The 18,925-nt window shown below is 39.8% G+C and overlaps 1 protein-coding gene across 1 annotated transcript in view; it reads left to right on the forward strand.

Annotated features, from left to right (window-relative positions):
* The window catches only part of LOC145295968 (uncharacterized), a 358,155-nt gene that overhangs the window by 111,227 nt on the left and 228,003 nt on the right, over positions 1–18,925 (forward strand). Inside the window, exon 2 of the mRNA XM_080141890.1 lies at positions 5,225–5,613. Coding sequence (XP_079998016.1) covers positions 5,241–5,613 — 373 coding nt within the window. The 5' untranslated portion in view covers positions 5,225–5,240. The remainder of the gene's footprint in view (positions 1–5,224; positions 5,614–18,925) is intronic.

Below are 18,925 nucleotides of genomic sequence, written 5' to 3' on the forward strand. Positions count from 1 at the left end.
CCCCTTGGTAGTTCAAATTTTCGACTCAAACTGATTGAAAAGCTTGCCCTATCTCTGAATACCCTTTATGTAAAATTTCAAATGTTTAGGCAGAAATCTGGTGAGTAATTTGATAAACACTGCAAAAGTCAAATTTTATTTTAACTTTGATTCCAATTTTGAACCATTTTATTTATTTTTCGGGGCACAAATCAAATTATAAAGTTAGATCCATGTCCAAGTAACCTACATTTTAAATTTCAGGTGTTTAGACCCAAAATTGACGGAGGAGTTTGGTAGAGTTTTCAAAGGTCAAACTGTCGAACTTTGAGCCCCTTGACAGCAAAATTTCTGGCCCAAAACGGATTAAAACGATTTTCCCAAAACTCAGTACCCCTTATGTCAAATTTCAAGTCTGTGGACCGAAAAGTGACAGTTATTTACTAGGGAAATGTACACAGACAGACATTTTCACTTTTTTAGATATATAGATAGATTGTGAATTCTATGATACAGTTCACTGTCTTCCAATATTCTGATGCTTTTTATTTGTCTATGATATCCAGATCTCAAACCACCCAATAGTACAGAGAAACCGCTATCTGTCATAATTTACTGCTTTTGAATATTTCACGTTTTTTGTGGTATCTGTAAGCATTAGGTACACAAGAAGTGCAGTGGAATTACTGGTAACTTTAAAGAGGATAATCAGTTTGTGTGCAAGAAGTGTAAGGTAATAGAGATGGATGAGAACTTGCATGCAGACAAAGTATATCTGAATGATGAAGCTAATAAGATTGTTCAGAAATTTTGATACCTTGATGATACCATTGGAGTACAGGGTGGAGCAGGTGCTTGTATGATTGCAAGTGTTAAATGGATGAAGTACAGGGAACAAACCAGCTAGCCAAAAGAAGTGTCTATCAGGAATATCTTTTCAGTCCGATGTATGGAAGTGGAACCTGGCCAATGGGGATTGAGGACATGTTGCATGGATATAAATGTGAGAATATGATAGGTACACACAGATGAGTCTCAGATACAGGCTTAGATTTGATGTCAAGATTAATCTGGACAGCATTGGGAGATGTGTGCAGAACATGAGACTTTCATGATATGATCATGTTGAAAACATGAGTGAATATTGTTTAGTTAGTAGATGTAAAACCGTGGAGGTGACAGGGGAAAACACGGGAGGAAGTGATAATTTTTTCGAGTTCAGCTAGATCGATGTGCTGAGCATTGTTAGTCAGACGTAGCGAACACACATCCTCAATGACCATTCCATTCATTTCCAGTGACACTCCTGTGTCTATGCAACTTGCATCCACCCAGACAGTAATTTCTTTGCCGTCCATACACCAGTCTCCTCCAATGGGATCTGCTTCTTGTACTTTGCTCACAGTTTCTGCCAATATGTGATAGACACATTTTTGATTCTATCATCCTAGCCCTTTGTTACTGCAGTTGCTAGGCACTTGATGAATGCAACTGCCACCCGGAGCGATCTACATACAGGGAAGTGACAAACAACTTCCCCACTGAGAGAAAATACATGCCGACAGGGATTTCCAGAATTGGACTTCCTCGTTTCCATCAAAGAGTACCATCTTTTTTCCAGACTTGCAAGCCAAGGACTCTGGCTCTATCTCTGTCGCATTGGATCCTTGGAAACTAAACCATAGTCTAAAAAATGGTGTGACGCAGGAACTACACTTTCATTAATGAAAATATCATGCTGGTATGGCACTTTTGATCGCATGGTCTTGAGACTATAGCATTTATAACAGACTTCATAATAAGTGGCACCACATTCAACCCCAATCCCAGTCATGTATGTAGCATTACAAGTTGATTTTTTTTCTTTTTAGATAATTATTTTATCAGCTTGCATGAAAAGAGTTATGTAAAAGATGCTTAAAACCGTTTGAATTATGCAAATACCATCAGTAGTTCAAAAGTTATGAGAATTTTAAGTGCCAAAATTTATGCTTTTCCATGGACGTTTTTCTTTAGAAAAAGTAGGCTAAATTACGGAACTCAACATTTCAAGAAATTCGGTAATTTTGCCACCATTTATTTATTTTTCAAGCTATTCTCATGAAACTTGGCAGTCTTATGTAAAATTGTGTGCTCTTTCTGATTATGCAGTTAAATCTGATGTATCTCTTTAACCATAAGCCATGAATTATAAATTCAGATCTACAAATTTCAATTTTTTTTTAAAAACTGGCGCATGGTATCATACAGTGGGTGTCTATTCATGAACTAAACTAAGTATTATAGTGGTATTTAAATATAGCTTTCTTAAGAGTAGGTATTTACCTGCCTCCCCACCAAAGGAGAGCTTAATCTTGGGTGTAGCCATTAAATACCTATAGAGCATTCATGGCTGGTATTTACTACTCCCCTAAAAAAAAAAAAAGAAAAAATTGAGTAGATATGAATTAATCTCAAAAATAAATTGAAGAAAATTTTTCATATAGATTTTGGATTTATGTAAAAGATTGAAATTCCCATAGTCAATCAGAACTTATGCATTTTGGGACCAGTCCAATTTTCAATTTTGTAAATCGTCTCTATCTGGCCCAAAATATACCCCTATTTTCTGAGATGCAACCATAAATTGTACTCTACATGAATCCTCGATGTAGCTTTCACAGTACCAGGATACCAGGAATCCTGATAAACAACAACTATATATTCACCAGTTGATGGTAATTTTCGTCATTCTATTCTGTTGTTTTACTGAAAATTCATCTATGTTAACAAAGAAATAAAATGGTAATTTTTTACCTTCTTTCCACCTTAGCATTTAAATGATTACTTCTATAGGTTTTAGGGTATGCTGAAAACGAATATTGCATTTAAATTTTCTGCAAATAAGTAGTGTTCCGGATATGAAGCAATGTCATTTCTTATGTTATCACTGGCATCCATCTTGAAGCACGCAAATGCAACCCCGAGAAACTATGCGCAAATGCGCGTGCCAAGATGGTCACCAGCAATAACATAAGAAATGACATTGCTTAGTATCCGGAACTGGGCGTCAGATCAATGCGACAGATGCAGTACATCTGGGTACTGCTTCAGTTTGACAAAAAACGGCCCACCCATTTCATGGAAATGAAAAAGACAACCTACAGTAGCATTATCCACATGTGGAGCCAAGTATGTGGCATTAGCAAAGACTACTACAACTACTCACAGAAATGGACCTATGCAAAAATTATGGACCGATTAAGATATTTGAAGATAACCAGAGTGCAATAGCACTTTCCAGGGACCCTGTGCACCGACAGAGGTGCAAGCATATAGACATAAAATACCACTTCATCAGGGACCCTCCTAAACAATGGCGACATAAAAATCATCTATTGTCCTAGAAATGACATGCTAGCAGACATTTTGACGAAACCCCCAACCCGAGCAAAGTTAGATAAATTCAAAGAACTTCTTTTTGGACTTTAAATACGATACTCTTATATAATATACACAATAACATTCTAAGAGCAAGCGGGGGTGTTGGAACTCTTCCTGTGATTGTCTCCCCTTTATTGTAAAAATCCCACAATCCCTTTTTTGCCCCATAATAAAATTTTCTTCTCTCTATCTGTCCACACGTGTTTATATTTCCTCCTTTGAATCTTAACCCATTTCCTATTTCAATTCCACCTAAAATGCACCACTCAAGAAATTTCTAACAGTAATTTTATTTAATTAATTTCTTATAGTAATTTTATTTAATTAATTTCTTATAGTAATTTTATTTAATTAATTTCTAACAGCAATTTTATTTAATTAATTTCTTACAGTAATTTTATTTAATTAATTTCTTACAGCAATTTTATTTAATTAATTTCTAACAGTAATTTTATTTAATTAATTTCTAACAGTAATTTTATTTAATTAATTTGTACCAGCAATTTCATTTAACTGATTTCTAATAGTAATTTTATTTAATTAATTTCTTATAGTAATTTTATTAAACTAATTTGTAACATAATAATCTGATTGGGTTCAAATTTGAAGATTAGTATTTTATAAAAATCATGAATATTTTATTTGTGGCACAGGGTTTATTAAATCATGTGTTATATGTATTGATATGGATGTACATAGTTCCAGACAAATATCTTCATATTATTTCATTTCAGAAACATTTGGAGTATTTAATAGAAGTAACATGTAAAAGATAGCTGTATCTGCATTTGGGAGCTGTAGACCATGGATGACTGGAAAGAATTACAGTATTGGGGGAAAAAAAATGACCTATAGCGTGATAATCCATGCCAGATTAAAAATTTCAAAAATTTAGTTGCAGCTCAATACTCCTTGAAGGGTGTGAAATATAAGCATGAGATTTGTGATGTGGAAGCAGTAGCTGGCAAGAAAAGCTCATACTAACCATTTTGTCTGTATTTGCACAATGAAATTTGTCAAAGCTGTAAAAAACATGCAGTAAAATAGAGTCATGGCAATGATATACCTTGGCAAGAGAGATGAGCATTGGAGTCATGACTATAAAGAAAACAGTGAACAAAGGTCTTTACTGCTACAATAACTTATAACCACGGCACTTGCCAATTGCCTTACGATAGCCAAAAACATCTAATTAAACAAATGATACTCTGGTTCTTCTCAGATGAGAAAAACTCCTCAAGCCAAGACCAGATGCAGAACAACTAAATCGGTGATGTTGCGTAATGGATGACCAAAGGTTTGCATATGTAACGTAAGCATAATGTAAGCTGTTCCAACTATGAATTGAGAACAAAGTCTTCAAAGCTTCCTATGGTTTTCTAACAGAATCCCCTTCTGTCTTATGTTAAAAATAACCTTTTAACAACCCCCACCTCATGTTAAGAATATTTTTCTAAATAATAACATCATTTTAACACGGTTCATAAACTGTACAAGTGCTAAAAACACAATCACTTTGTGTATTCAGGCCATTCAATAAAACTTATGACTGTTTGCTAGTGTTGGAAACTCATTGTTGATATAGTAAGTACCAATATTTTCTTAGGTGTTGATTAGGCAACTGTACCTAAAGTTACATGAATAATGAAGGCCACCTTTTCATAAAACGACTTTGACTTAATTCAAATGACTATTTTGAGTTGCAGTTAACTGGGTAGAGAGGCTGACAACAGAACTCGGTTTTGTGTTACACTTTTTCATTTTTGTTGTATAAGAAAATGTTTCAGAGTTTTTACTTAAAACTGTTGATTTTTTTTTTCAGTTTCACTACTCCAGCAATGGCCACCAAAATGACAGCCCGTGATTGGCAGATCCATTTACCAATGCCAACAAAACGTGTTTTTTCTACACCAGTAATTCTTAATGATAACCTTTATGTTGTTGGTGGCTGTGATGTTCGTGGAAAACCTCTTGACTGTTTTGAAGTGTATGATCTGAAAGCAAACACATGGAAAACTCTGCCAGGGATTCCAACCAAAAGAGCCGGTGCTGCAGCAGTTGCCTTGAACAACAAGATTGTTGTGCTTGGAGGTGTATCTGCTACACAGAAACCTTTGGACTCTGTAGAGATTTACGATATTGATGCAAATATTTGGACGACGGGAGAGAGCATGCGGGAAAGTCTGCTGGGAATTCCTGCTGTGGTCCATGGTAAGATAATTTTACTATTTTCACAGCATCAGTATCAATTGCATATACCTTAATTGTAATGTTTTGTGAGCCAAGATGTATCTAAGCTTAGAGAAAGCGCCAGCAGATATCATGTTGGATTTCCAAAAATGTGATTGCATAATTTATTTTTTAATTAAAAACTTTTGTTTTTTAATTTGTAAAAACTAATATAAACAATACAAAATTTTTATTGACAATTTGAATTTTAAATAACTTTTACAATTTTTTTTCTCTATGTAAAAACGTAATTTTTATAATGGTGTTTTTGTTTTTCATCTTAAAATAATGTTTGTTCTATCTGTAATTTATATAAATTTTGTTTCTGTTTAATAAATTTTATTATATTTTAAAGCTTTAAAATTCCTTGTTTCCTGCTCAAACATAATCTACATAGACTGGCCCATCTTAGGATTTTTGATTCAATTAAAGGAGCCTGGACCTTATTAAGATCGCCACAATAGTTTACTATATTTATATTTTTTTGTGAATTTAATATACTTTTGTGATTATTAAAATATTAATAAAAATACATGATATTTTTATTATTCAGACTTGCAGTTGTATATGTTCTAGCTTAGTAGATAATGCTTTTTCCATAGCAATTATTTTGTAGGAGACAATTCACCCTTATTTTACAGTTACACTTTTGCTTCATTTTTCCCTTTCTTATTTATTCATTAAGCTAGTGCCACAATATGTGTGTGCTTATTGTAGAATGAAGATGTGTGTGAGATTAGGAATTTCTGACAGTTTTAGTTTCATTGGTTTCATAGGAGTTTGTAGAACTTTTTTCTTTTGACAAATCAATGCCTCTCCCCTGTGCTATTTGGCCACATACTGACCAATCAGGGCTACGGCGTATTGATCCTTCCTATCCCCTAAGGAATTCAGCCAGCATCCAGTTTGAGGAATAAGAACTCGTTCTTACTGAGAGAGACACCAAACAGAACAAACCTCCCTTTTCTTCTCTCTCTCTCCACCTCGGTGATTTCTAACGGTATCAACGATTCCACTGGAATAACTACCGCGATAGCACCAGGTAGCCGGAGTCCAGCTTTTGACAAGGAACATATCACATTCTCCTTTTCTGTGGTACCTTTTATGAAGTTGTTGCGTACGTCATTTCAGAAGCTTGTATGGAATTATTTATTTTTTTAGGGTGTGCCCTAAAAGCAATCTAAACCCTAAAATGGTGACCCCCCCTTGTGATATACAAGCAATTCTGAATGGCGAGCCTTTTTCTTCATTTTTTGTAAAACACGGCACAGCATAGAAAAGCCAGCGACCCCCCACCCCTCAAAAAAAACGGCATTTTACACTGACAAGCGAAAACAACCTTTAAATATCGCTTATCACTTGAGAATTTTCTAGAACACTGTTCTAACTCTGGACATTCTTTTCGGCGAAAAGAAAGACAAAACATTATCGTCGAACAAGATAAATGTAAAAGCTGAAATATGGTCAAAGACACATGTCACATAAAAAAAAGCTGAAAACATTTTAATGGAAACGCATTTTGTAAGGAATACTTCTTCCAGTTTCACGGAGAAAAATAAAAGGTTTACACCGGATACATTTCCTTGAAACAAAACAAAATGAAAAAAAAAACACATGTTCTTGCAAAATGGCTACACATAAAAAAAAACAAACAAAAACACAAAACAAATGTCAGCCCTAAAAAAAAGAGTAAACGCCTTTCCATGCATAAGTAAATACCTTTTTTTATGAACACACTCCGTTTTTGGAACAACCACACCAACAACAAAAACAGGATGAAAAGTCAATTGCCCAAAACATTTTCTGTAAAAAAAAAAAAAAAGTGACTAAACATTTTTTTTTTTGTTTTGGCTAAGAAGGACGCAATACATACACACTCAAGCAAGAGACAACCGATACAGAAAAGAGAACTTTTCTAAAATATATATATAACATTTATATATATATATATATATAACATTTTTATATATATATATATATATATATATATATATATATATAACATTTCTCTTCGTCTCTCGGCCAAAGAAAACGTAAGTACCCCTTTAAAAAGATTTAACTTCAGGCTTTACGTATATAAACATTTAAAAAAAAAATCTCTCTCTCTCTCTCTCTATATATATATATATATATATATATATATATATATATATATAGACACACATATCCCAAGCACGTTGCTTAGTTGATACCGGAGCAGCCTGCAGTATCTGGCCACTGAAACTTCTCACAGGGAAGCCTCCAGTGTCGTCCATCACACTGCAGGCGGTAAATCACTCCTCCATCCTCATATATGGTCAAATTTTACATTCTCTGGACTTGGAATTACGGAGAGACTTTACGTGGGTCTTCACTATAGCAGATTTACCCTACCCCATACTAGGCGTGGATTTCCTACACCACTTCAACCTGATAGTGGATATGCGCAGACGCCGGCTGATAGATGCAAATACAGAACTTTCTGTCTCTGGTGTAAAAACAAACACCCCCTCTATCAGCCCAGTATTCTTCATTGCCGCTTCAGATAACCCGTATCAGACCGCCTTACACTCCTACCCGGAGTTAACAAATTTAAATTTTGTGGTAAACGAACCCACGCACACCACAAAACACCACATCAAGACCACAGGTGCTCCTGTTTTCTCGTGCCCTCACCGCCTCCCTACTGATAAACTTAAGGCAACGAAGGCAGAATTCAACCATATGCTGCAGCTAGGAATAATACACCCCTAGTCCAAGTCCATGGGCTTCCCCCTTTGCATATGGTCCCGAAACGAGACGGAGATTGGCGTCCGACTGGGGACTACCGATGACCGAATGCCATGACGGTACCTGATCATTACCCAATCCCACATATACAAGATTTTGCTTCCTCTCTGCATGGTTGTAAGACTTCCAAACTAGACGTAGTTAAGGCTTACCATCAGATTCCAGTGAATCTGGCCGACATACCCAAGACTGCGGTAACGACTCCATTTGGAGTGTTTGAATTCTTAACTATGCCCTTTGGTTTACGAAACGCGACTAGCACATTTCAGCGCTTCATGGATAAAGTAGTGCGTGCCTTGGACTTCGTCTATAACTATATAGACGACATTCTTGTGGCAAGTGCCTCACCTGAGGAACATGTCACTCACCTCCGCCTACTATTCGAATGGTTTCAGTGATACCAGGTGAGGATTAACCCTGGTAAATGTGTTTTCGGTGCGTCCTCACTAGTTTTCCTGGGCCACATTATCAGCCCAGACGGTATATCTCCGTTAACGGAAAAGGTGAATGCTCTACAAGACCTTACACCACCCACTTTACTTCGCCAACTAAGGCACTTCCTTGGTCTGTTATGTAAGTAAAAAGTGTAAGGAAAAATTCAAGATGGCGCCCGACTCTCTCTTTAACACGGTAAGATATCCTCAACACGGCACAAGAAGCAACAGCCACACGATTCCCCAGCCAACTCAATCGTCACTCCCCACGTCTTTCCCCTCACCCGCTTTTATCGTCGTTCTAGGCCGGCTAAATTTGCATATTCCAAGAATTCGTGTGACTTTGCGAGACATCATACTTTACTTTTGTAAAGTATGATGTCTCGCAAAGTCACACGAATTCTCCATCTTGGTCTTTCTTTTCTATTTTTGGTCGGTAACGCTGAGCTGGTCTCGAGGTAAGTCTTTTTCCCCCCATCCGTCTCTCCCACGTACCCACACAACACGCAAACACGCGGGCGCTTATCTCCTGGATGCACGTTACACTCCCCCCTGATCTGATGATCACATAGAGAGCACTGGGGGGGGGGGCCTTTTAGTGCGTGTGCTTCTGCGAAGAGGTACATTCACTGTTTCAGATTCGGGCTCTGGATCTGGTTCCGCCTCATCAGATGAAGTATCGCTATCAGTCTCTGGAAGGGGCTCACTGAATCCGTGCATTGGCAGCTCATCGCTAGATGCTTCACTGCTTTCTTCTGTAGTTGTATGACGCACCTCGGTAGCTGGGCGAAGATCTCGCACATGTCGTGGGGTTCCATCGACCAAAACAGACTGCTGGCTAATCACTCCAGATATGTGTCCTCGCTTAAACTTGTCGGTGCACCGATTTCCTGGAGGCCGCACCCACACTGGATCTCCCACTTCATATCTGTTATATGTTCCCTTGTCGGTTGGCTGCGTAGTGTTGATTCCCTTCACTCCGACTCGGTACATGTAAATAGCATTCGCAGGTGCGGTTGAAGGGGACGTCCCGTCCTTTGGCGTAATGTTGTACCAATATGTTGCTTCCGCAATAGTACATCGCTTCCTGGCAGCAATTCTCTTGATGCTGTGATGGCTTCTTTCAGCAATGCCATTTCCTGACGGCACATGCGCACATCGCAACCGTAGTCGGACGCCCCACTCATCTAACAACTGCCGGACTTGCTGGCTACAAAACGCTGCATCATTGTCAGTCAGGAGCTCTTCCGGCGCACCTCGCTCAAAAAAAATGGATGATAGGTGGCGAACAACATTTGCTGAATCCTGTCTGGTCATCTGCCGCCACACCGCAAATCTCGTAGGCCCGCAATCAATGAGAGTTAGAAAGGGCTTGCCACTGTAATGGGTAATATCCATGGCCAGCCGCTGCCACACACTCTCAACTTCCAAGCGACCCTTCTGCCATCGCTCTGGTGCAGGATCAATAGACTGGCAAGCCTCACAATTTCTGACGATCTGTCTGACATCCATCTTGGTCACTGCTGGGTATGCACGCCTCACAAAATAAAGGGTCCTCTTGATACCCGGATGTCCGCTCTGTGCATGAATTTTTTGTATTTGACATGGGTCGATTGCAACTGCACAAGATCGAGCAGTAATCTCCATTCCCATCTTCGCGGCTTCATACCATTTGTGAGGTACACGGGTCAGTTGGTCAGCACGATTACAATGTGATGGCACCAGAGTGACGCTCAGTGATAGCCCATACTCAGATACCAGGTTTTTTAGCGTGTCTAGCCTTCTCCGTATTAACATTTCGCTTGCTGCCTTGGTACGGATTCGTGTCCGTCCTGAAAGTGTGTCAGACACCCAGTGGTAGACACAGAGAGAATCTGTGTACAAGGTCAACTTCTTAGACTGCCACTGCAGGGCCAGATTTACCCCCTTTACAACAGCGTCCAGCTCTGCCAGGTTGATATGCTGAGAATCTGTTACGGGCCGCAGCCAACACGCATCCTCGAACACGTTTCCTCCTTGCTCCAACGATACTCCCAACGCCAAAGAACTGGCATCAACCCACACACCTACGTTGTCTCCGTTAACACACCACCGCCCACAGGCAGGGTCCTTCTTGTTCACTCTCTCCAGTGTCTCCTTAATCATCAGAGTTAGTAGGACATCATCGGATATGTCATCCCAACCCGTGGTTGTTAAATTTGCTCTGCGTTTAATCACACCAACAGCTGCGCGGAGCCAGCCACAGACCGGTAAGTGACCAACAAGTTTTCCACACCAAGAAAAAACGGTCCGCCTTGTAACGAGGTTGGGGATGCTTGGAATTTCACTGCCACGCCTCCATTGTAGGGTGCCATCTTCTTCATAAACATCCAATCCCAATACACGTGCTCCTTCCCTTAAACGTTCGGGATTCTTGCATTCCAGACCAAACTGAGCCAACTTTTCTTTGACACACGACGCAGACTGTACATCTTCATTGACGTATACGTCATCAATGTAAGCTGACGTTGAGTCCCTCATGGGCTTTTCTTGGGACAATACTGTGTTGACAATAGTCTTCATGATCTGTGGTGCCACATTTAGGCCAAAGCCAAGGCGTGTAAGGCAGTACCTCTGCCCCTGGAACCAAACTGTCTGGAACAGCCACAACGTCTCATCAACTCGCACCTGTAAATAGGCTTTTCGCAAATCCAATATTGAGACATTAGTGCCTTTCTGACGCCATTCCCTCAACTTACTGGCGCATACGTCAGCATCGGCAGTGTAGGCTTCAATATGCTTGTTAAGCTCCCTATAGTCCAGCACGGGCCGTACTTTCGACTTGTTATGCTGGACTACTGCCATCAAGGGTATTAGACCCTTCGGAGGCCCAAGCTTGTCCTCAGGGTAGGGGATTAACCAGCCATCTTGGATCCACGCCTTTAGTTCCCTTTCGTATTCTGCTCGGGCCTCACTGGGTATAGGGTACTCTGCAACCCCATTCTTGAGTTTAGTCGGTGCCATTCCCTCGGTCCACTTCCAAGATGCAATCCAGGCCCTCTTGCGCGAGTCGTAGTCCACTGTAAAATCCGGCCGATCGATATGGAGCGCTGCACACACTGGGGCCTCTAAGAATCGCACCTTTCCATCCCGATGAATTGCGACTCCCCCCAGCACCTTGATGGCATCGTATCCGAGCAACAGGTCAAACCCCAGGAGATTTCCTTGGGTCACGAGCACATTGATCTTAGTGGCTGCACCGGTGTCCGTGTAGATCTTGACAGTTCCAGCTCCACAGCATGTCTGGGTCTCGCCTCCTATCGTGGTGACTTTGATCTTCCTCTTAGTCCAACTTGGACACAGCCTGGTGCTCACTATAGTATGCGAACAGCCTGAGTCGAGAAGTGCTGAGCAGGGTATCCTGTTTACGTAGACGGTCATTACTGGTTGCGCCTTGTTCAAATTTTGCTCGGGGAGCAGGGCGGCGCTGACGTCCTCTCCCCTGATACGTTTCCCGCACAGTTTTGGGCTAGATGCCCCAAACCGCCACACTTAAAACAGCGCACACGCCCCCTGTTGGTGCAATTCCTTGCAAAATGTCCGCGTCGGCCGCAGCGAAAACATTTCCCATTGCTTGCAGGGTTCTGATTCGGAATCTCCCGAGCGCCAATCTGGCCTGTCTGTGTCGCCATCACAACTGGTTCCCCCAGGTCCTCCTCATCTTTGATGATGGCTCGAGCATGTTCCATCAAGTGTTCCATGGTCGTTGTTGAAACGCTGGTTGAGGCTCTCAGTAGCTGCTTCACCCGAGTGGGAAGGCCCGCCACAAACGCGTACGCGAGCGTCCGCTCCGACACCCCTCCACCGAACAGAACTGCAAGTTTCTTTAACTCAGCGAAGAAAACGTCCACGCTTTCCTCCGGTAGAAGTTTTTGGGAAGCAAATTTTTCATAGGCCGTACAAGGATCCATGGCAAATGCCTTGTACAGCGCAGCTTTAATTGCGGTGACATCTCCCTTTTCGGCAGCACTGAGTTGCTGATATACACTCAAGGCACCCCCAGCCAATCTCAGGGGAATTACAGTGTGTACCCTTTTCACCTCACAAAGGTCGCACGTCAGCTCGACCCTTTCAACCCAGTCGACGATGGACGTGGACCCGTCAAACTCGGGTATGAGCTTTAAGTCAAATTTCGACTCGGTCATAGTCCTAGAGGCCAAATGGCCGGAATAGCTTGTAAGTAAAAAGTGTAAGGAAAAATTCAAGATGGCGCCCGACTCTCTCTTTAACACGGTAAGATATCCTCAACACGGCACAAGAAGCAACAGCCACACGATTCCCCAGCCAACTCAATCGTCACTCCCCACGTCTTTCCCCTCACCCGCTTTTATCGTCGTTCTAGGCCGGCTAAATTTGCATATTCCGAGAATTCGTGTGACTTTGCGAGACATCATACTTTACAAAAGACGGCGGTCGCCATCTTGGTCTTTCTTTTCTATTTTTGGTCGGTAACGCTGAGCTGGTCTCGAGGTAAGTCTTTTTCCCCCCATCCGTCTCTCCCACGTACCCACACAACACGCAAACACGCGGGCGCTTATCTCCTGGATGCACGTTACATGTTAAACTATTACAGACACTTTATCCCACATTGCACGGATCTCCTAGCTCCTCTTTCCGACCTGTTACGTAACAGGAAAAAGAAAAATGAGAAAATCTCACTTAATGAGATCCAGCTCAAAGCTTTCAATGAAGTGAAAACAAAACTGGCGACAACATCTCTATTTGCACATCCTGTACCCGATGCCCAGTTTTCTCTGGTCATTGACGCATCAGGCACAGCTGTAGGTTCAGTGTTGCAACAGCAGCACCAACAACAGTTACAACCTCTCACATACTTTTCAAGACAGCTGAAACCGGCAGAACCATGTTACAGCACGTTTGGCCGTGAACTGCTGGCAATGTACCTCACAGTGAAACATTTCCAACATTCACTCAAGGGCCGTCAATTTGTGATCTACACTGATCACCATCCGCTTTCATATGCACTGCGTTCTAAGCCGAACAAATATTCTCCTCGCGAAATGCGCCACTTCGATTTTGTTTCGCAATTTACCAGCGATATCCGACACATCTCAGGTGAGCAGAATGCTGTGGCAGACGCTTTGTCCCGCCTTCCCATTAATTCTCTGTCCTCACCATCGGATATCGACTTACAGCAGATGGCCTTAAACCAGCCAAGTCTGAACATGTTGGATCCGTCGTCACCTGAATTTGCAACTTGCAAATTCGCATACCTGCCCGTGCCTATCTCGGACACGCAGATCATTTGTGACACTTCAACGGATTCACCTCGACCATTCATTCCAGTGACTCATCGTAGAGTTGTTTTTGACACCCTACACAATTTGGCACACACCGGATGCAGAGCCACAGTGAAGCTGATTACAGCTAGATTTTTCTAGCCAAATATGAGGCTTGATATCACTGCCTGGACTGGACACGTTCCTGTGTATCCTGCCAAAAGTTAAAAGTGCACAAGCATATCCGTGCACCCCTTGGAACATTCACCATCCCAGACGCTCGGTTTAGCCATGTGCACATCGACCTGGTTGAACCTTGGCCAGTCAGTCAGGGATTTACTTATCTCCTTACCTGTATAGACCATTTCACACGGTGGCCTGAAGCCATTCCCCACACAGACATTTCGGCTGAGTCTGTAGTGCGAACCCTTATATCAGGCTGGATATCGCGTTGCGGAGTTCCCACCACCATCACCACTGATCGTGGCATACAGTTTGAATCCCACCTTTTCCAGCAACTCTCTAGGATTCTAGGGATCCAATGTATTTGCACTACAAACTATCACCTTGCTTCTAACGGGATGATTGAACGCTTCCATCGTCAATTGAAAGCAGCATTACGTGCTTACCCTGACCAACAGCGATGTAGCGAATATGTACTGGTTGTCCTTCTTGGCTGTCGTGCTACTATCAAAGAGGACCTGGGATACTCTTCAGCCGAACTTGTGTATGGAGTACCTTTATCGTTGCCAGGCCAAATGTTGAGCCCGATAGAATTAACAACAAACGATTCAGCTCTGTATGTCAACAGACACTGAGCTTATTTTAGTAAGCTCCCACCGATGCACACTAAAGAACAGACCATTAGATCTTCGATCCCAAAGGACATTTCGTCTTGGACTCATGTTTTTCTTAGAAAGGACGCTGTGAAAGCCCTCCCCACCAATATACTGGCCCCTATTGCGTGCTTTCACGTACCGATAAACTTTTTACTTTAGATATCAATGGTAAAAGAGAAATTGTTTCTATTGATAGAGTAAAAAAAGCCTTTCTTGACACAAAAACACACGAGCCACACATTCCCCCCTACATTCACACAGCATCAAAACATACATACACCTGAAGTAAATGCTCCAAATGAAGACTATCATGTCACCATTACACATAGTGGTCCACGGGTACATTGGTCGAAGAGACTGTGTAAAACTTTGTATTTCTGTTAAGAAAATATTTTTTTCCTCGTTTTCCCTTCTTTCAAAAAAAAAAAAAAGAAGAAAAAGAGAATATTCTCTTACAAAAAAAAAGTTGCAAATATTCCCCAACTTTTCATACAAAAGTAAGAACATTTTCTTCTTCCTCGTGAAAATAAATACAATAAAAAGACATTTTTATTTTTCACCATTTGTTATGCTACCTTTTTCTCTGTCGGCTTTCTGCCTAAGCAGGGGGTTATGTAGCAGAAACAAATGGAACTTTTTTCTTTTGACAAATCAATGCCTCTCCTCTGTGCTATTTGGCCACATACTGACCAATCAGGGCTACGGCGCATTGATCCTTCCTATCCCCTAAGGAATTCAGCCAGCATCCAGTTTGAGGAATAAGAACTCGTTCTTACTGAGAGAGACACGAAACAGAACAAACCTCCCTTTTCTTCTCTCTCTCTCCACCTCGGTGATTTCTAACGGTATCAACGATTCCACTGGAATAACTACCGCGATAGCACCAGGTAGCCGGAGTCCAGCTTTTGACAAGGAACATATCACATTCTCCTTAATAAACCTTTTCTGTGGTACCTTTTATGAAGTTGTTGCGTACGTCATTTCAGAAGCTTGTATGGAATTATTTATTTTTTTAGGGTGTGCCCTAAAAGCAATCTAAGCCCTAAAATGGTGACCTCGACGTGATATACAAGCAATTCTGAATGGCGAGCCTTTTTCTTCATTTTTTGTAAAACACGACACAGCATAGAAACGCCAGCGACCCCTCCCCCCTCCCCTCCAAAAAAACAAAAAAAAACAGCATTTTACACTTTAGGTGTGCCCTAAAAGCAATCTAAATCCTAAAAGTTCTTTTATTTTTATTTTTTTCAATTTTTATTTTAACTTACCTCAGTTTGGCATTTACTGCTTATGTGGATTGATTTCTGCACCCCAGGAGTTTCTTGAATATTTTGACTGTTTTCATCAGTGCTGTGTACATTGTTTTATTTTTCTATTTAATTCTGATTACGTCTAATCTTTTTGAAAAATTTTTTGGGACTGTTCTTAATGCTTCTATGATTATTTGTATTACAATGATTTTCTTCATGTTTCTTCATTTGTTAATTGTGTACTTATTTTTTCTATCACTTCACTGCTCATTCTGTGAACTCTAGCAATGGCAAAATCTATGATTTGTTAGGTGTTTTTCCTTTTGTTTGTTGTTATTACACAGTGTCTCCTTGCTTAGATGGGTTTCTGCATTTGTACTACAGAATTTTATGACTTTCATTTGCCAGGACTGTTTCTGATTTGTGTCTGTACCATTTATGATATGTTCAAATGCAAATGTAGTCCTTCCTGTTTTTGTATTCTTTTGGGGCTAGGCTATTGCATTCACTTATGAGATTTACCATTTTGTTGGGTTGGGGCCACAATCTATATTTAATGTTTTTCTTAGGTTTTGCAGAGTTTGGAGAATTACAGCTCACAGCACTGAAACTCTTTGCAAGACAGACTTTTTTTTTCTTGATCAGTTTTATTCCATACACATGCATGTCTTTGCTGATGGAGGTTTACTTATCAAACATGTGTGAAATACTGACTCCTTTCCTTTAAAGTTTGACCATTTATGTTCAGCAATTCTCGTCATTTCACATGCCTTGCCCTTCTCCATAAAATTGCATCTCTTGAATCTTCTTCTGCTTTCCCCGCACTTGTGATAGAGAAAGCATACTTTTTGCTTCTTTGAGGTGAGTTTGTAGCATTACTACGCATGAAACATTCGGGAACTGGTCTTTTGCACCATGTACTTCTTAGTGGCAGTACAGTTACTAAGTTCCATTTGAAGTGTTATCAGAAGAGGCATCACCTGCATTTATGGTGGGTGCTTGTTCACCTAGACTCTCTTCAATTGTCACAAATCTTTCACTCGCATTCTCTGAAGAAATGTCAGAACAGCCCGTTGGCAGAAAAGAATGCCATGCCAGATTCTGTCAACCGATATTTTATGTGTACTGGTAATTCCGGTCACATATCTGACCGCATACTTCATGGTACATTGTCCATGTGGGGCCTTTACCCACACTTGATCACCAGTTTTGAAGATAGTCTTCTGTTAATTGTATGTTGGCACTGATGTTCCATTGATTTCTTTCAGCTGTATGTGGTATAAATAAACTATGTTGGCAGGTGCTGTAGTAGGAGATGCATCATCCTTTGGTGTAAAATATTAATATGCTGTTTCAAGTAATCCTTTTTACACTTCTGTAACATAGGTCAATGATGCTGTTACAAGAGCTGACATATGCCTAATGGAAGGTGTTAAATGAACTGCTCTGAAAGGCAATATCATTAACTGATAGAATCTCTGTCAGTGGGCCCTGCTTGTAGAAGAGTGTCTTCAGCCATGGCTACCGAGAAAGAAGGCCAATGCATATGACAGCGTAACGTCACTTCCTAATTAAGTTGTAGGTATAGACAGCTTCCGGTATTCAACCACGTGGTCATGCTAACAGGCATAAAAAAATATGGCTACCAATATGTGTTACCGATTGTCCATGTATGTTCTAAAGAAAAAGAACAATTCTCCATTCGGAAAATAATTATTATAATTGCGCATTTGGGATAATTTTAATCAAAATATCATAAGTGAATTCGTGTTTGAACTTTTATTTTTATTGGAGAAAGTCGAATATTTCATTTTATTTTTTTTTTTTTTACTGCAAAACAAACAATTTTTGGGTTTGTATTACTGTACGCATAGATTCAAAAAAGTTGTCAAAAAACAAATCTATAACAAACAAATGTTATCAAAAGCAAGAGAAGTTACTTTTCTACCAAACTGGATATATTTTTTGTGTTTTTATTTGATGTAACATGTTTATTCAGCTCGAAAAACATACATTGTTTACCGATGTATTGGAAAATTCAAAATGGCGCCCGACTCTCTCTTTAACACGGTAAGTTCGGGAAAAGGTGTTATAAATAATAAACTAGACAAAATACTATTAAAAAACCACTGAATATATATCAACCTATGTCACGGGAATATATATTGAGCAAGTTTCTAACAGTATTTTGTCTAGTTTTCACTGAGTATTTTCAAATATTTTAAAGTAAGCTTTTTCACGGCAGTGTTTTTTTTTTGTTGTTTTTTTTTACGATTGGTGAATTATCAATATTTTAGCACGGGAATTAATTCATTTCTTTCTTCAATTTTTTGTTTTTTATAACATTTTAACTGTAAATAATTTACATAACGAGTTTTACTGTACACATAGATTCGAAAAAGTTGTCAAAAAACAAATATATAACAAATAAATGTTATCAAAGGCAAGATAAGTTACAAACATGCCGATATTTTTCTTTTTAAAATATATTGATAAACATTGTATGATATTCGAAGGGATTACACGTTTTAAAGTGAGTAAAACCACTAAAAACCTTCCCAGATAGAGTAACTTATCTTGCCTTTGATAACATTTATTTGTGATATATTTGTTTTTTGATAACTTTTTCAAATCTATGTGTACAGTAATACAAACCTAAAATTTAATTTAACTTGAAAATAATATTTAAAATACATGTGTGTACACTGCACAAGCACCCTTAT

This window comes from Euprymna scolopes, chromosome 2, assembly GCF_053919585.1.
Source record: "Euprymna scolopes isolate OS-2025 chromosome 2, ASM5391958v1, whole genome shotgun sequence".
Taxonomy (NCBI): domain Eukaryota; kingdom Metazoa; phylum Mollusca; class Cephalopoda; order Sepiida; family Sepiolidae; genus Euprymna; species Euprymna scolopes.